Source organism: Lupinus angustifolius, chromosome LG20 (genome assembly GCF_001865875.1).
Source record: "Lupinus angustifolius cultivar Tanjil chromosome LG20, LupAngTanjil_v1.0, whole genome shotgun sequence".
Classification (NCBI taxonomy): Eukaryota; Viridiplantae; Streptophyta; class Magnoliopsida; order Fabales; family Fabaceae; genus Lupinus; species Lupinus angustifolius.
Window position 1 is genome coordinate 10,116,999 of NC_032028.1, and position 16,412 is coordinate 10,133,410.

The 16,412-nt window shown below is 34.5% G+C and overlaps 1 protein-coding gene across 1 annotated transcript; it reads left to right on the forward strand.

The window, feature by feature from the left end:
- Window positions 6,697-11,233, forward strand: LOC109335083 (UPF0187 protein At3g61320, chloroplastic-like). The gene is made up of 4 exons (XM_019571146.1): window positions 6,697-7,503; window positions 8,686-8,853; window positions 9,494-9,700; window positions 10,874-11,233. The coding sequence occupies exons 1-4, from the start codon at window positions 6,793-6,795 to the stop codon at window positions 11,048-11,050; spliced, it is 1,263 nt and encodes a 420-aa protein (XP_019426691.1). The 5' UTR covers window positions 6,697-6,792; the 3' UTR covers window positions 11,051-11,233.

Below are 16,412 nucleotides of genomic sequence, written 5' to 3' on the forward strand. Positions count from 1 at the left end.
ATGAGAGTGCAAAGTGTCAAGGATAGCACTAGCATTTCTCTGCCTATGTTTTGATGAAGACAAGGTTCTATTAAAGCTTGACGATGGCTCAACAATCAACATACATTATTCTCATTTGGTCATATCTAGACTAGGACATAATTTGAGTCTATATTCTAAGTAGTCTGGGATGTGTGCCATAGTAAGTGAGTATAGTTTAGGTGAACCTGGTGCTAGTCTCTTAAGCCATTTAATTGTCATATCATATCCATGAGACATATCATCTAGTTAATTGTATGTTCTTGCATTAATCATACATGTTATATGTGTATATTAGGCATAATGTAATTGCTAGAACATGTATATATGTTGTGCATAACATATGAGAAGTTTACATTTTGAAACATGTGCATTAATGTTCCAGTTAATCGTTTAACGTGGCGACTTAATCGATTAACTCAACTGCTTTTCTATTAAATCAGTGTTTTCTGTTTGAACTATTTTATGTGTCATTTTTTTACATGGTTAATCGATTAACGGGTAGTCTTAATCGATTAACTAGTCTGTTAATTATTATAACTGAATTCTGGTTCAACCGTTGAACTATTTGCAACGGATGTAACCGCCTAAACACCATGCTATAAATAAGAGGCAACGTTCAGAAAACCAAAACATTTCATTCTATTGTATAGGGTTGTTTGGAGAGCATTTTGCATATTTGTGTTATTGATTGTGCAAGAGAAATTGCATGCGTGAGAAGAGAGATATTATGTTGTTTTGATTTCTATCATTTGCTTAATGTTTTTGCATAATTCTATGTTCATTCTTATCTTGCTCACATGCTCATGCATTAGATAGATTGTTAGACAGATTATCTGTATACTGCTTTTCATTAACTCATATAAATCTTGATGGCTTAATTGATTAGTAAGTAGATTAGTCTTTGAGTCTTTTTCTTGTAATATTCCAAGCATTATTGTGCTTAGTATACCTTGTTGTTTAACGTATTTATTGTGTATTTCTGGATTAGTCTCTTGGTTGAGATCACCATAGAGATTGAGATTCTTCACCAAGGCTAGGAGGTCTTGATTTGAGGACAAGAATCTTGGCTGAGGCTGTTTCGTGAGAAAGGTTTTCTCAGGCGAAGGGTAGAGTCAAACCAAGGATTTAGGGGTCCTAGATTTCAAGAAAGAAGCATCCTATGTGCTTGTAATTGAATTGGTGTGCGTATTCATACTATATCTCAATATTGTGAAGAAGAAAATCTCCCTAGATCAGAAGGGGAGGCCTGGATATAGTTTGCAGTGGACCGCAAACGAACCAGGATAAAAATCCTTTTGTGCACTCTTTTTCTCTCTTAATCTTCTTTAACGTAATAAATTGAATCTGCAATTAATATTCTGGATATTGTTTTACTTCCATATGCTTAATATTTGTGCGTAAAAATATTTGTATTATATCTGTTCAATTGTGTTTAAATAACTGTGCAATTTGCATGTCTGATCATTTTGTTCTGTGCAATAGTTAATCGATTAAAGTGTGTTGTTAATTGATTAACTGAGTTGTTTCTAGCAGTTGGGTTATTGGTTCAAGAAGCGGAGGTTGATAACCACTACACCTATTCAACCCCCCTTCTAGGTGTTCCCAGGCCACTGATACCTAACATTAAATCGAGTTTTATTCGTGTGAGTTGTCTGGCCAACAAATTACACCTCTTAGATACATTGGGGAAGGACCGAGAGGTGAACCCAACTATCTAGCCATTCAGTTATTCAAGCTAGAATCCTAATTCACGAGAGTAGTATTAGGATTCTCGGGGGTTTCTGGAATTCACCTTGGGTTGCTACGAAGCGATTGGATAGAAAGATCCAAGTAAAGGATTTGATTGATAAGCGTACCACGAGAGTAGGTGCGACTTCAATTGAGTACATGCGTCGGAGCTCGAGAGTGGATGACACATATCAAAGAGTAAATCACCCTCACAACTTAAAGTTCATGAAAATGAGCAAAACAAGGATTTGCACGTGTAAAGGTGGTAACCCTTATCCTGAGAACTCTTCCTATATTAGATTTCAATCCCATTTGATTATTTTCATAATTATTTTTGGCAATTGTTCTAAATTCAATTTTATTCCTTATTTGATTTAAGTATAAATTAATTGTTATAATTAAATGAGTTTTCCAGTCCTCGTAGGATCGATATTTTATTACTTGACGATATAATTGTGTACTTGCGATTTGCCCTATCAATGCTCAGTTTGAGAATGGTCCCTTGCTCAATTTTCCAATGACCCAACCACAAATCCTAATTAAATGATCAATAGTCCATATAGGCCCAAATGATATCAAATACTCATCGACAAACAACTTTATTCCTCTAAGGGAAGATGGACAAGAGTCCAAAGTGTGATTGGATTATAAAGTTGTCATATTGTCAGTTATAGCATGATGCCACCCTGGATGACAAAATGCGTCCTTACAGTTTTAGAAATAAACATAACGGAAAGAGAAGATAGAAAATTATATTGGAATGAAGATAAGTTATGACCACTCAAGAAATTATATATGGGATGAGGATTATGAGAATAGTGTATTCCTTTACAAATAGCTACGGGTATCTCAATGGAAAGTGTAAGTGGATCCAAAGTAGGTGCAGACAATTAAGCAAAACTGCTATCACTTGGATCTTCATTAAATTCAATAACCTCAATTTTGTAGGATATGGGCATCGCTTAAACAATTATAGGACGATGATTTGGTGACACTATTTATGGTGGTGGTATTAGTGACACTAGAGACACTAGCGACACTATTGAATTATCTAACATTAGTGACTCATTGATTAGAGGAAGAGGTAGTTCCTAAGAAATGGACTCTACGAAGTATCCTCAAGTAAAATAAAATCAATTGACATATATAATCGATAAGTGGGAGGGTTTTAAGATTGATAACCCTTTTGAACAAAGGAATAACTAAAATTATATGGGCTGACAACTTATCGTGACCTAGAGATAAGTTATGCACAAAACAAGTCGAATAAAAAATATATGGAGGTATCTTAAAAGGGCTATCATTTGGAAACAATAAGGAATAAGGTATATTGTTATACAAAATAAAAGAGGATACCTTATTAATTGAGAAGGTAATAGTAAGAATGACATCACCCGAAAATTTTAAAGATACATTAATAGTTAGTAAAAGAGTTTTTGTAGATTAAATTATGTGAATGTTTACTTTCATCAATATTGCTTTGTTGAGGTGTACTGGGGCAAGTAGATTGATGGTCATGCCACTAGAAGTCATAAAATAATTTAACTAAGTGGAAAATTATTCTTTTGCTTTGTCACTTGGTAAAATGTGAATAGGATAACCAAATTGAGTTTCGACTTTATTGCAAAAATAAAACGTTCTAGACATTCTTTCCATTACATAAATCTAATTGAATCTTGAAAAATCATCAATAAATAGAACAAAATACCTTTATCCTAAGAAATAACTAACAGGGGTTGGACTAGATATTTAATTGAGCCAAATCAAAAGGAGAATTTGATTGACTATGAGCTAATTGTGGAAATGATGTGAATATGCTTCGGAGTATCCTTGAAAACGTATGTTCTAGGGGAGAATTTGTAACTCATTGTATTTGAACATGCATTTTGTTGGTTACAAATTAATAAGTGCAAAAAATAAAGATAAGGTTAAATATGATATTGGTTAAAGATAAGAAAATGGAATCATGATATATGATTGGTGCCATACCCAAGGATGGATGATAAACCGGTGATCAAACATCACAAGTGGTGATTTGCCTAATGATATGTCCCAGAATTAGTTTTCTAGGAACCATTGATCACACTCCTCACAGTATCGACATAGAACTCTATTAATCAAAATTATTCAACTTGTATTGATTCGGAAAATGTTAGGTACATATAAGGCCACCTGGCCTAGGCAAGAAGACGTATCCCATAAAGGAAAAAACAAGTCCTAAAAATCCTTTAATGTTTTGTTCTCTACTAAGTGCCTTTCGAAAATGAAGACGCAAAGTGAAAAAGGCAAAACAAGTAGGTTTAAAACGTGTAATTTATGCCAGAACGGTCTAGAAGCACTTACTGTTGGAAATATAATTATTAGGAAAATTATGAAAAAGTATGAAAATGTTGGTTGACACATGGTCAAGCCGTGTATGATCACAGGGGCGTGTGTGGCTAGGTCTTGCGCCATGACATGGTCATGTTTCTTTTATCAATGCAATGAGCACCTTTGGCTCCTCCAAGTATTCTTCCTTTCGTTGGGATTCAATGAGTGATCCCATGACTTGTCATAATACTTGGCCGTTTTAGTGCTTGCCTTCAAAAGTCCTCCTAAGCCTTAAAGTGATTGATGTTGTTTGTCCTTTTATATGTCCACATCGGACATGAAGCTCGAACATGTTTACCACCTTAGATTACCTCACATTCTAAAGATTTCAAATTGGAGAGAAAATAAATCATTTTCTTCAATTTATATATATTTGGATGATTGAGGCGACAATGAATGACTCATGGGAACCTAAATTGATGCAAGCAATCATATGAGGATGTTAAAAATAATATAGGTCATGTTATTCAACTCATGTGTCAATTGTCCGTTCGGTACTCTCGTCCAGTACAATGAAGAAATTACTAGTGAAGGTTATATAACAATAAAAAGCACAAGTGAGTTGAATAATCAAGGAAAAATTAAAAGGACAACTAAGTATGCATAAAAAAAAAAAAATTTAAGTATGACAAAGATATGGGTTGACCAATGCAAGTGGCGTAGACCTTAGGTCCATTAGCAAGAATGGTCTAAATGTGACATTTTGATTTGTGATGATTTTGAGAAAAAAGAGTGGTTATGACTTATATAATATGAATCACCAGAATTCAATATACAAGATCTGACAAGAGATTATTGATAAAGACAAATTATATATTACCAATATAAGTCACAATGGTTGTGGAGGAAGATGCATGTTGTATCTTCATGAACTATGGATACTCATTGTATTTATTATTATACAAAACGACTAATGAGTTCTCCAACTTTCACCAATGGTAGAGGTATTGTATTTTCTAAATTAAGACGTTTTGATTATGACCAAACATGGGTTGGACAATGAGGCTACAAAGTAGTCAGTGGTTGGTCAAAAGGATTTGGGGTTGAGTGTCGACAATTGCTTTGACCTAGTGGATAAACAGATGTACTACTTAGGTTTACTAGAAAGATAAGAAAATGAGAGTTTGCCTAGGGCCAAGAGACCAACCATAAAAGTGGTTGGTGAATAGCATAGCTAAGGCAACAGAACGAATGCAATTTATTTTATCCTGCCCATAGGATGTTATCCTCCTGCCACACAATAAGGACTGACTACAATACGGCTACCAAACCTGTCACAGATTATAAGTCAATTATGCATAGAGTATGACCCCTAACATAAAGTATCACTTAGAACTTATCACTTATCATTATTACTCTCTACTTACTTCTTGTCTCTCGTTTATTGCTTCCAAGCATTACCTCTCTAGTCTTATTGACTTGATCGTCGGAGAACCTTTTCAGATACCTCCACTGGCGAGTCCAAGTCAACCTCGTCCAAATTCCGAAAGAACTTTTGTCCAGATATTTGAAGAAGCCTTACTCGGATCTCTAGTCCGACCAACCCGTTCATCACAAAAGAACAAGTAGGTAATGGGGTTTATGCTTAAGGGTGGGTCTTTGCTTGATTTGACTTTCATATTGAAATTGAGGCTCATATTCATCATTTTAGGAGGAGTTTGATGTCATTTATTGTTTGTATGATATTGTTAAGAACATCAAAAGTAGCGGTCTAGTCGGGAAGTCTTCTTGTAAAACTAAATTGAAAATATGTATGAGGATAGTAGTTGTAATATATAGTATAATAAAAAAATCTTACTAATCTAATAGAATTAAGCTCTGTCGGATGACCAAAATACTTAATTCAAATCTTCTTTGATGTATAAGAAGAATAAATTCATTGGATACCGAAGGAAGCATGTGGAAATAGATAGTAATATCCACGATTGAGTTCCAATATATTCTCTTTAGATGAAATGGTTCTGTCTCAAACGATCATAAATAGGTAAGGAGTGAATGTGGTAGATGAGATCAATATAATCTGAAATCGTGTTTGTGAAATACGATCTAAGGAACATTAAACTCCTTAGTCCCCACCACAATTTACCAGGCAACAAACTCGTAAATGGTAGTCACAATTCATTAAAAAAAATTGAAAAAAAGAAGACAAATCATGGTTCGTTTGGAAGATTTCATAAAAAATTAAAAAATAAATGTGAGTGAGAGCCACAAGTTCATGACTGAAAGAATAAAATAAAATTGCGCTTCAAAGGCACAACTTAGGAGAAATTCGGCAGCAAAATAAAAAAATTGGAATCTTGATTCCAAGTCAAGCCTTCCTTATTTTCTACACCAACTACTGATAACTAGAAAAGTTACTCCAGAGATATAATAAATTAATGTATTTGATTGCACCTTTAAATTTTTTTTATTTGCCCTGTATTATCTCTTTCATTTCCAAGCTTATAGGAAAATCCTTCTAGTATTATTAATTGAAATAATTGATAACCATTATTCTGTGCATAGAAGAAGAATTTGTTTTAGTTTTTTGAATAGCTATCCACACCTGAGAAAGACATTTGCCAGGTGTAGAAACATGCATCACAATAATTAACAGTTTCTAACCAATTAAACTAACCCAATTATCATCATCTTCTTTGTCTCTGCAACAAACTCGAGTTTTAACCAACCAACATGTTTATACAATCATCATCTTCTTCTTCTTCTTTCCCCTTCCTTTCACTTCCAACCCAAACAAAACTCAACTCCACTTTCTCCTTCTCTTCAAATTTCACCCCAAACCTTCTCCTAAAACTGCACCCACTCCTTCTTCTTCTTCCCTCAAAACTCAAACCCAAAACATTCTCCTTCTACAAACCCAACCCTTCTATCTCCACAACCCTAATCTCAATCCTCCGAGCCATACCTGACTGGGCTGACAGCGTCAAAGAGCGTGGGGTCCAACAAAACCGAACCCTCTACGACCATGACAAATGGGTTCAACACAGAAGCTCACTCCGCCACGTTAACCACTTCCTCTCTAGCCTCTCCTCTCGCGTTGTGCTTTCTCTTATCCCTCCTGTTATTGCGTTTACTGCGTTTGCGGCCGCGATTGCAGGGTACAACTCATTGGCTTTGGTGCATTGGTTGCCGGAATTCTTCCCGGTTCTGAGGGCCTCGTCGTTGAGCTACCAGCTTACAGCGCCGGCGCTAGCGTTGCTACTGGTGTTCCGGACGGAGGCTTCGTATTCGAGGTTTGTGGAGGGGAAGAAGGCTTGGACGAGAGTGATTGCTACGGTGCATGATTTTGCAAGGCTGGTAATGGCTGGGGTGGAGTGTGATGTTGATTTATCTATTAAGAGGGCACTGTTGCAGTATATCATGGCATTTCCTGTTGTACTCAAGGTTAGAATAAAACTTTGAATAATGTTATTTGGTACACTAAATTTTGTCTTGATATAAAATGCCAATTTAAGTCTTCCTTTGGTGGATGGTTTGGTAGATGGTAGAGTGGAAATAGAGAGAATGAAAATGTAGTGTTGCTTGGAAATTTATTTCTACTAGAAAATGGGAGGGGAGAAAGATAATATCATGCTGTCTTAAACCATGTCTTTGGATAAATAATATTGAAACAAAAATATAAAAAATAATAAATATTTATTTTTTTAGTTAACATGATATGTTTTCATTGATCTATGATATGGTTTGGAAATGACAGATCCTTATTTAGAAAAAAGAGGGAGATAAAATCACTTCTTTCTCTTCTTTTTCTATACAATCAAATAATACTAAAATTCACTTTATTTCTGATATATTTCTTCTTTTCACTTTATTGCACACATATTTCTCTCTTCTTCCTCTCTAACCGAATGAAACAAAATTAGCATGGTGGGGGAGAGATTTCCACTTAATGGGTCTTATGAATAGATATATACAATATTATCCGCAAAAAAAAAAGAGATTATTTCATAATTCCAACTTGTGAAATTTGTCACTAAAACAATCCTACTATTGTAGAGGCTCACATCTCAATTGCAAATGTATCCTTAATTTTTTTTTTAAATAATTATTTCAATTGAGATTTTATATTCTTAAACACTAATGTGAAAATTTTCATGATTTTTCATTGCCCAAGGACTGAATCTTAAGGATTTTTTTTCACAATAATGAGTTTAGGTATTTAATCAATCTTATTATGCTTATTGGTTTTTTTAGTGGATGATGAAAGATGAATGACTAAATTTAGTTTGAAAACAAAAATTATACGATAATGTTGTAAACTTATACAAAAATTATATTTCTCACATTAAGTTTGTTATTCTACTCAATATGGAGACTCAATGTAGGGTGAAGACTCTTATATGTTTTCTTCAAACTTTATAAGGTGATATCTTAAGTTGGTATTTTGTAGAGCAAACCATTCATAATGACTAAAATTTTCTCTTTTTATAATTGATAAAAGAATCTTCTAGAATAATGTGAGTTGTAAAAAGACTCATTGTAAATTTCCTTTCAATTGTGTACAGTTAGATTTAGCTTGATATTTGTTAGTATAACTTATTCAATAAGTGATCAATTTCAATGCAGTGTTATGTGTTGTATGGTTCAGATGTTAGGAGCGACCTCCAAGATTTACTAGAATTAGAAGATCTAGAGGTTGTGGTTAATTCCAAACACCCACCACGCTGTGTTATTGAGTTTATCTCTCAAAGCCTTCGTCTGCTAAAGTTGGAGGATTCAAGAAGAAATGTCTTGGTAAGAAGCTCTACTTTTATTAATGGATAGCAATTTTAGTATATCCTGATTTATGCAACTTTATTTTTAATGATAATGACATGGGAGTTTTGTTTGTAATTTTAAGGAAAAGAGTGTAATGTGCTATGTAAATATTATTGTACTTTACTTTTTCTTTTGTTTTCTTTATCTTTTCCCTCTTAAGTATGGGAGAGAATTCTGTATTAAGAAAGTATCTTCTCCTATTTTTTGTTCTCTCATTTTACTTATTTTTAAACATAATTAATGTGTTTGATATGTGATTAGGTGTGAAAGTTATGAGTAAGTAGATACTACCTTTATAATCTTTAGAAAATTTAAATATATCTTCGATATTAAATATAAAAACGTAAATATGAAGTTTTTCTTAATTTCTCAATATTATTTTAAATTGTAATTATGATCACAATATTATAGCTACGTTGCGTTTATCTTAATTGAAGAAAATTATGGAAAAATAAGGCTACAATTGTGGTTATAATACTATTGTGAAAATTCCTGAAATTATAATATTAACGTCAGAATTGTGACTGGGGAATGTAATTTAAAACAATATAGGAACAAGCCTAGCTTGATGTTGACGCACTATATTTTGTTAAGACTTTGGCTTGCTGTTGTGTAGGAATCAAAGATCTCTTGTTTCCATGAAGGAATTGGCACTTGTGAACAACTTATGGGTATTCCAATTCCACTCTCATATACTCACTTGACCTCAAGGTTTCTTGTCCTATGGCATCTGACACTACCTATCATACTTTGGGATGATTGTCATTGGATTGTGGTTCCTGCTACCTTTATTAGCGCTGCCTCCTTGTTCTGCATAGAAGAAGTATGTTCCTCTCCTCCCTAGTATAAATAATATTGTGAAATGCAATGATAAATATTTATCAGCTTTTGTCGATCCTTTTTATGTGGACTCCATTAGGTAAAAATATTTATTTTCATGGGAAGAAGAAAGGCATATAAGAATACTTGTCAAATGATTTTCATTTCCAGTAGTTGTACTGTATGTTCTTGCTTGAAGAAACTCAGGTTATAATTTTTAAATAATAGACTAATGGAAACGAGCAGAACTGAGTCGAATTAGAATTCAGTTTGGTTTAGTTAGATAAGAATATGTTCAGCTCGAAACTCGACTCGAGTTCAAAATGAGCTATGTTTCCATATTGAATTTGGCTCAAATGAAGTTCGCTAAATTCTTTGTTCCTCATCGGCTTGAATTTGTTTGGTTCGTTAAGATTTCGCGAACTATTTAGTTCAACTTATTAGGTCGAATGAAGATTATTTATTTAATATATATAAAATTAAAAATTCTATATATATACATGTACAATAGAGCTAGCAAATGAAAGTAATCAATTGAATTCTACTTTGCTAAGTTTAACTTGTTTATTTAATGAGCTTAATTTTTAGTTCGATTAGTTTGGTTCATAAACCAAGTTTATCGATCTAAATAAAGAATCGAGTTTCGAACGAATGTCGAGTTGGTTCGATACATTGTCAGTCCTATGAATGACTATAATTTATTCCAAAAAATATATTAATCTTGAGTGTAATATCTATATGTTATTATTGTAAAGATTTATTCACACTAAATACATCATTCATCATTAATTTGTATTACTATGTTTAAGATTCATTATATCTTTCTCATTAATCTTATTTAGTTTATTTTTATGTGAAGAAGTTAGCATCACCCTTTAGCTTTTCCCCGTTCAGGTTTCAGAGAATTGAATTTGAATGTGTGTAACATATTGAGTATGTTTATGAAAAACCACTAGGCTACATCTTGACAGAGTAGGCTTTTGGGCAAAAACAAAACAAACTTTTCATTTTGCACCATTAAAAAAAGGCCAATCAGTGTACAAGGCTTACCATTTTCATTTTATGCTTGTATATTAGAACACAAGCACAAAAGTGATTCATGGAAGTGTTCCTGTAAAGCCTATTCAAGCTTTTTGTTTATATAGCTAATCCAAAAATATGAAAATGATTGTTGTAGGTTGGAGTTCTAATAGAAGAGCCATTTCCAATGCTTGCACTTGATGATCTCTGCAGAAAGGCACACCAAGACATCCAAGAAGCAACTTCACTTGAAAATTTAATTAAAACACAACTTGTGGCAAAGAGAAACAGCCACCATAAGAAGCATTCGCCAAATGGCTGGCCTAACTCTTAGATGAAAGGGGAAGTTTACTACCAAAGTCATTTCCAACTACTGCTTACATGGTGGCTCTGTATATAGTATGTGATAGTCAAATAAATGTAAGAAATGCATTCTGTTATGTTATGTGCACTACTTACTATATTTGTTCTATACTTCAAGTTTTGACATCAGAAATTGTGATTTAGGAATTTTGTTTGTTTGTATGTTGTGATATATACATATCATAATCTTATAAATAAAGTTCATTTTTATCTTGTTTTTCTACGCCTAACTTATGCAATAGTTCGTGCGATACATAAATTAAGAAAACAAAATATAAAATAAAAGTGTTAGAGCTTATAGTTTCACTTGTTCTCCTTAGACCTGACTATAGATACCACCAAATACGATCCTTATTTAGGGGCAAACTGATTGTCTAATGGATTTAGAAAACTCTTTGTTTGGGCGAAAATTCTAAGTGTGGCAAAATAAGAACGAATTCAGAACTTAAGACCAATAAAATGTGGAGGATAATATGAGATAAGAAAATAGAATGGTTAAGGTGAATGGGGCCACACCCAAGAATGGATCATAAACTAGAGGTTGGATGTCATAATGGGTGATTAGCACGATGATAAGCCCCCAAGTGGTTCAGCTAAGAATCTATGGAAATACTTTTCACAAAATACGCAAAGCAAATGCTCTAAACTTGGTTATGTCTTATTCCTCCATTGATGCAGACTTCATACTGATAAAGGGCTACCGCATCACATGAGAAAAAGCACCTACAATGACATTACAAGTTTTGATGCATAAGTTAATGTCTTGTATACCATTAAGTTTTCAAATATAATGAAAGGACAACTTGGAAAGGCAAGCAATCAACCACAATTTAGAGTGGATCATGGGCTTATACTACCAAACACATTTATTTAAAAGGGAAAATACAACACTGAAAAATTATGTGAAAGTTTGCCAACACACGGTCAGATGGTGTATGAGTATACAATTGTGTGTCATGGCCAGAAACTCTCATTTTTATTCCAGAAGTTACCAGGACAAAGTTGTGGGTCCATCCATTACCAAGGTGTTGGAGAATTTCTTCATCTATAATCTTTAGATTGAACGTGAAAGTCTTTATGATCATGGCTTCGTTCCGATAACCCAATGTTTATGCCCATACATAAACCCATGTGGAACGATCATGATCCAGACCGAAGAAACCCCAATTGATTTCATGGTGAAGAAGAAGAACATACCTTGATTAGCCATTTGGAATCTCGAATGTACGAGAGTGTGATGATCTTACAGATGTTAGAGCACTTGATGGTTTTCCTTATGCTTCTCTAGAGGGGAATGAGAATGCCTTAGGGAGTGTGTTGCTTGGATGGAGAGAGTTTGCCTTATGGTTTTCTCATGCAATTGTGATGAAGTGTTATCTTATATTTGATAACTCTTCACAGTTCCCTTTATTCTCACTAGCCTACTCAACAAAACCCACGTTGCTCTACAAATGGGGACCATAACCCATAAAGTTACCCCGAAGCGTCACTACTTAAGTTGCAATATAATTCTGATTCAGTCCCTTCATCAAATCAGAAATTGTCTGAAGGTATCTACACTTATAGTATTTCATGACACATGTCCTTAGCCATCAAATTAAATTACTGAAGATCATTTTATATTTTTGGCTAATTAAATAATGGTCACAACACCATTATAGAATTATATTTGTGACCCATAAATTGTCAGAAATTCTAACAATCTCCCACTGGTCACACATATGATTCTCCATACGTGTTATCCTTATTGTGCGCTTAAATATTGTCATTATGACTCACGTATACCTAAATTATCACGTCCATTAGTCCTGTCTCCATATCGAATCACAGTGAATTTCGTCATATCAATCATGACTAATTCATCAATGATCACCAACATTGACACAACTAAATGACATAGATTCATCATGAAATGTGTAGCATGAAAATCACATGAATATGATCTGTACATGTCAATTTTCAACTGGTCCTACTTAACTTTAGTGAAATCCTTAATAATAACATAAAACCTTATTGTACAAAGCATGAAGACAGAATACCAAACTGAATGATTAATCAACTGAAGTTTGAATACAAAATACTGAAATTACATAGAACATAATAAAAGGTGTGCACAATCTAACTCCCACTAAACCAAAAACATAGCAAAACACCCATGTGAACAGTATGCTCATGAAAGACCTTGGGTGTGATGGATTTTGTAAGAGGATCCGTAATCATGGAGTTAGTGCCTAAGTGTTCTATCGAAAGCTGTTCACTTTGTACTTTCTCCTTAACAACTAGGAACTTAATATCGATGTGTTTCGACTTTGTTGAACTCCTATTGTTGTTGGAGAACAATACGACTGATTTATTGTCACAGTATAACTTTAGTGGTCTTTCTTCTTTCCACAATTCGCAGCCCAGTGACAAAAAATTTCAGCCATGATGACTGAAGTGATGCCTCATAACATGCTATATATTTAGCTACCATGGTGAATGAAGCAACAAGGTTTTGCTTGGCAGAACGCCAAGAAAATGAACCACCAGCTAACAGATAAACATAGCCCGAAGTAGATCATCTACTATCTTGGCATCCCACAAAATCGGAGTCAGAATACCCAATGATCTCTAATTGGTCTGATCTCCTATATGTGAGCATATAGTCTTTTGTTCCCTTTAAGTACCTCATGACCCTTTAGGCTGCTTTCCAATGCTCCATTCCTAGATTACTCATATATCTGCCTAAAACCCCAACTATGAACACTATATCCGGACGCGTACATACTTGAGCATACATAAGACTCCCTACAGCTGATGCGTAAGGGATCTTTTGCATTTCCGGAATTTCCAGATTTCCTTTAGGGCACTGATTGAGACTAAATTTGTCTCCCTTAGCAACTGGAGTATCCATTGCTTTACAGTCATGCATGCTATATCTTTTAAGTACCTTTTCTATATAACTCTTTTGTGATAATCCAAGAATACTCTGAGATCTGTCTCGGTGTATCTGAATTCCTAATACAAACGAAGCTTCACCAAGATCCTTCATTTCAAAATTATTGGATAGAAATGTCTTGGTTTCTAACAAGGTACCCACATCATTAGTGGCAAGCAGTATGTCATCCACACACAAGAGCAAGAAAATATACTTGCTCCCACTGAACTTGTGATACACACAATCCTCGACTGAATTCATCTCAAAACCAAAAGAGAGAATTACCTCATGAAATTTGTGGTACCACTGACGAGATGTCTGTTTTAGCTCATAAATGGATTTTGTCAATTTGCAAACCATATTCTTTCGGTCTCCCGTTATAAAGTTTTCTGGTTGCACCATATAAATCTTTTCATCAATGTTTCCATTGAGAAAAGATGTTTTGACATCCATCTGATGAAGCTCCAAATTATAATGTGCTACAAGAGCCATGATTGTCCTAAGAGAGTCTTTCGTTGAAACTGGAGAGAAAGTCTCTTTATAGTCAATCCATTCCTTCTGAGTAGAACCCTTAGGTACAAGACGCGTCTAGTGGATGTAGTCATCTGGAATTGCATTTCTCCTTTCTCTAGTGGATCTACGCAAAGCTATTGGCTCTTGCAACACTTGTCCATGTTCTTGAGGGTTTTGAGTTTGTCCTTCATGAATTACTAACTCACCTTGAGCAAGGAAGGTTTCGTCAGCTATGACTTGAGGAGGTTCCAAATTTGCTTCATCAAAAGCAACCATATGAATCACATCTAGAATAGATACGGATTCTTCCTCTAAGACAAAATTTCTAACCTTATCTTCCTCTTCAAACTCAATATCCTCAAAGAACGTGGTTGTACCCGTCTCAAATATGGATTTTAAATTTGGGTCATAAAATTATAGCCCCTTGATTTTTTAGAGTAACCAATAAAGTAACTGCTCACTGTACGGGAGTCCAATTTCTTTCCATGAGGCCTATAAGGCCTTGCCTCAGCTGGACATCCCCACACATGAAAATGCTTTAGACTAGGCTTTCGCCTAGTCCAATGCTCATAAGGTGTTTCTGCAGTCGCTTTAGTTGGCACCCTATTAAGAATATAAGCTGTAGTCTTAAGTGCCTCTCCCCAGAGTGACTCTGATAAGGTAGAGTGACATATCATACTCTTTACCATGTCCTTAAGAGTTCGGTTTCGTCTTTCAGACACACCATTCATTCTAGGCGATCCTGGCATGGTGTACTATGGGACTATACCACATTCCTCTAGGTATTTGGCAAAAGGCCTTGGACGTTGTTCACCTGAACCGTCATATCTACCGTAGTATTCACCACCACGGTCAGATCTGACGCACTTAATCCTTTTGCTGAGTAGATTTTCAACTCCAGCCTTAAAAGTTTTGAACACGTCCAATGATTGGGACTTTTCATGAATTAGAAAAATGTATGCATAACGAGAATAATCGTCTATGAATGATATGAAGTATTGTTGACCATTTCAGGAAGCCGTAGGGAATGGCCCATAAATATCCGTATGTATTAATTCTAAGACGTCCGAAGCTCTATATGCACCATATTTCGATTGTTTGGTCTGTTTTCCTTTTATGCATTTGACGCAAACATTAAGGTTTGTGTTTCGATTGTTTGGTTTGTTTTCCTTTTATGCATTTAACACAAACATTAAGGTTTGTGAAGTCAATGGAATCCAAAATCCCATCTGACACAAGATGCTCAATTCTCTTTTGAGAAATGTGACCTAGACTCTTGTGCCATAATGCACCTGAATTATTATTTTCAATTTTACGTTTAGTACCATGTGATTCCATATTCAGGGTTTCGCTATAATCAACTATAGTATTCAGCATATACAGATTGTCATTTAACATTAGTGCACCAGTTCCAATAACATTTGAATTTGAAGACAATTGAACCGAATTGTTTCCAAATGAACAACAATATCCAAATTTGTCCAAATAAGAAACATAAATTAAATTCCATCTAAATGACGCTACAACAAAAGTGTCTTTCAAATTCAAATAAAAACCAGTACATAATAACAACCTAAAATGCCCTATAGCTTCCACTTCTACCTATTATCCATTGCCAACGTAGATGTATCTTTCAACATAATTAGGCTTTCAGTAGCTCAGGCAACCCTGCATTGAAACACTGATGTTAGAAGTTGAACCGGAGTCTAACCATCAGGTGTTTCCATGTACTGAAGTTAAATTGACCTCAGAACAGACCAAAGTAAGAAATGTACCTTTCTTAGCACGCTAGGCGTGATACTTTACACATTTATTCTTTTGATGTCCAGTTCTTTTGCAAAAGTAACAGACATCATCCCGCTTCTGTTTCTTTTGCATTGGACCCTTAGCAGCTTCATTCTTG

Excerpts from the sequence above, each read along its gene's own strand:
- LOC109335083 (XM_019571146.1), top strand. The coding sequence starts at position 6,793 with ATGTTTATACAATCATCATCTTCTTCTTCTTCTTTCCCCTTCCTTTCA. Across the intron at positions 7,504-8,685 it reads CATTTCCTGTTGTACTCAAG|TGTTATGTGTTGTATGGTTC; the intron begins GTTAGAATAAAA and ends ATTTCAATGCAG. Across the intron at positions 8,854-9,493 it reads ATTCAAGAAGAAATGTCTTG|GAATCAAAGATCTCTTGTTT; the intron begins GTAAGAAGCTCT and ends GCTGTTGTGTAG.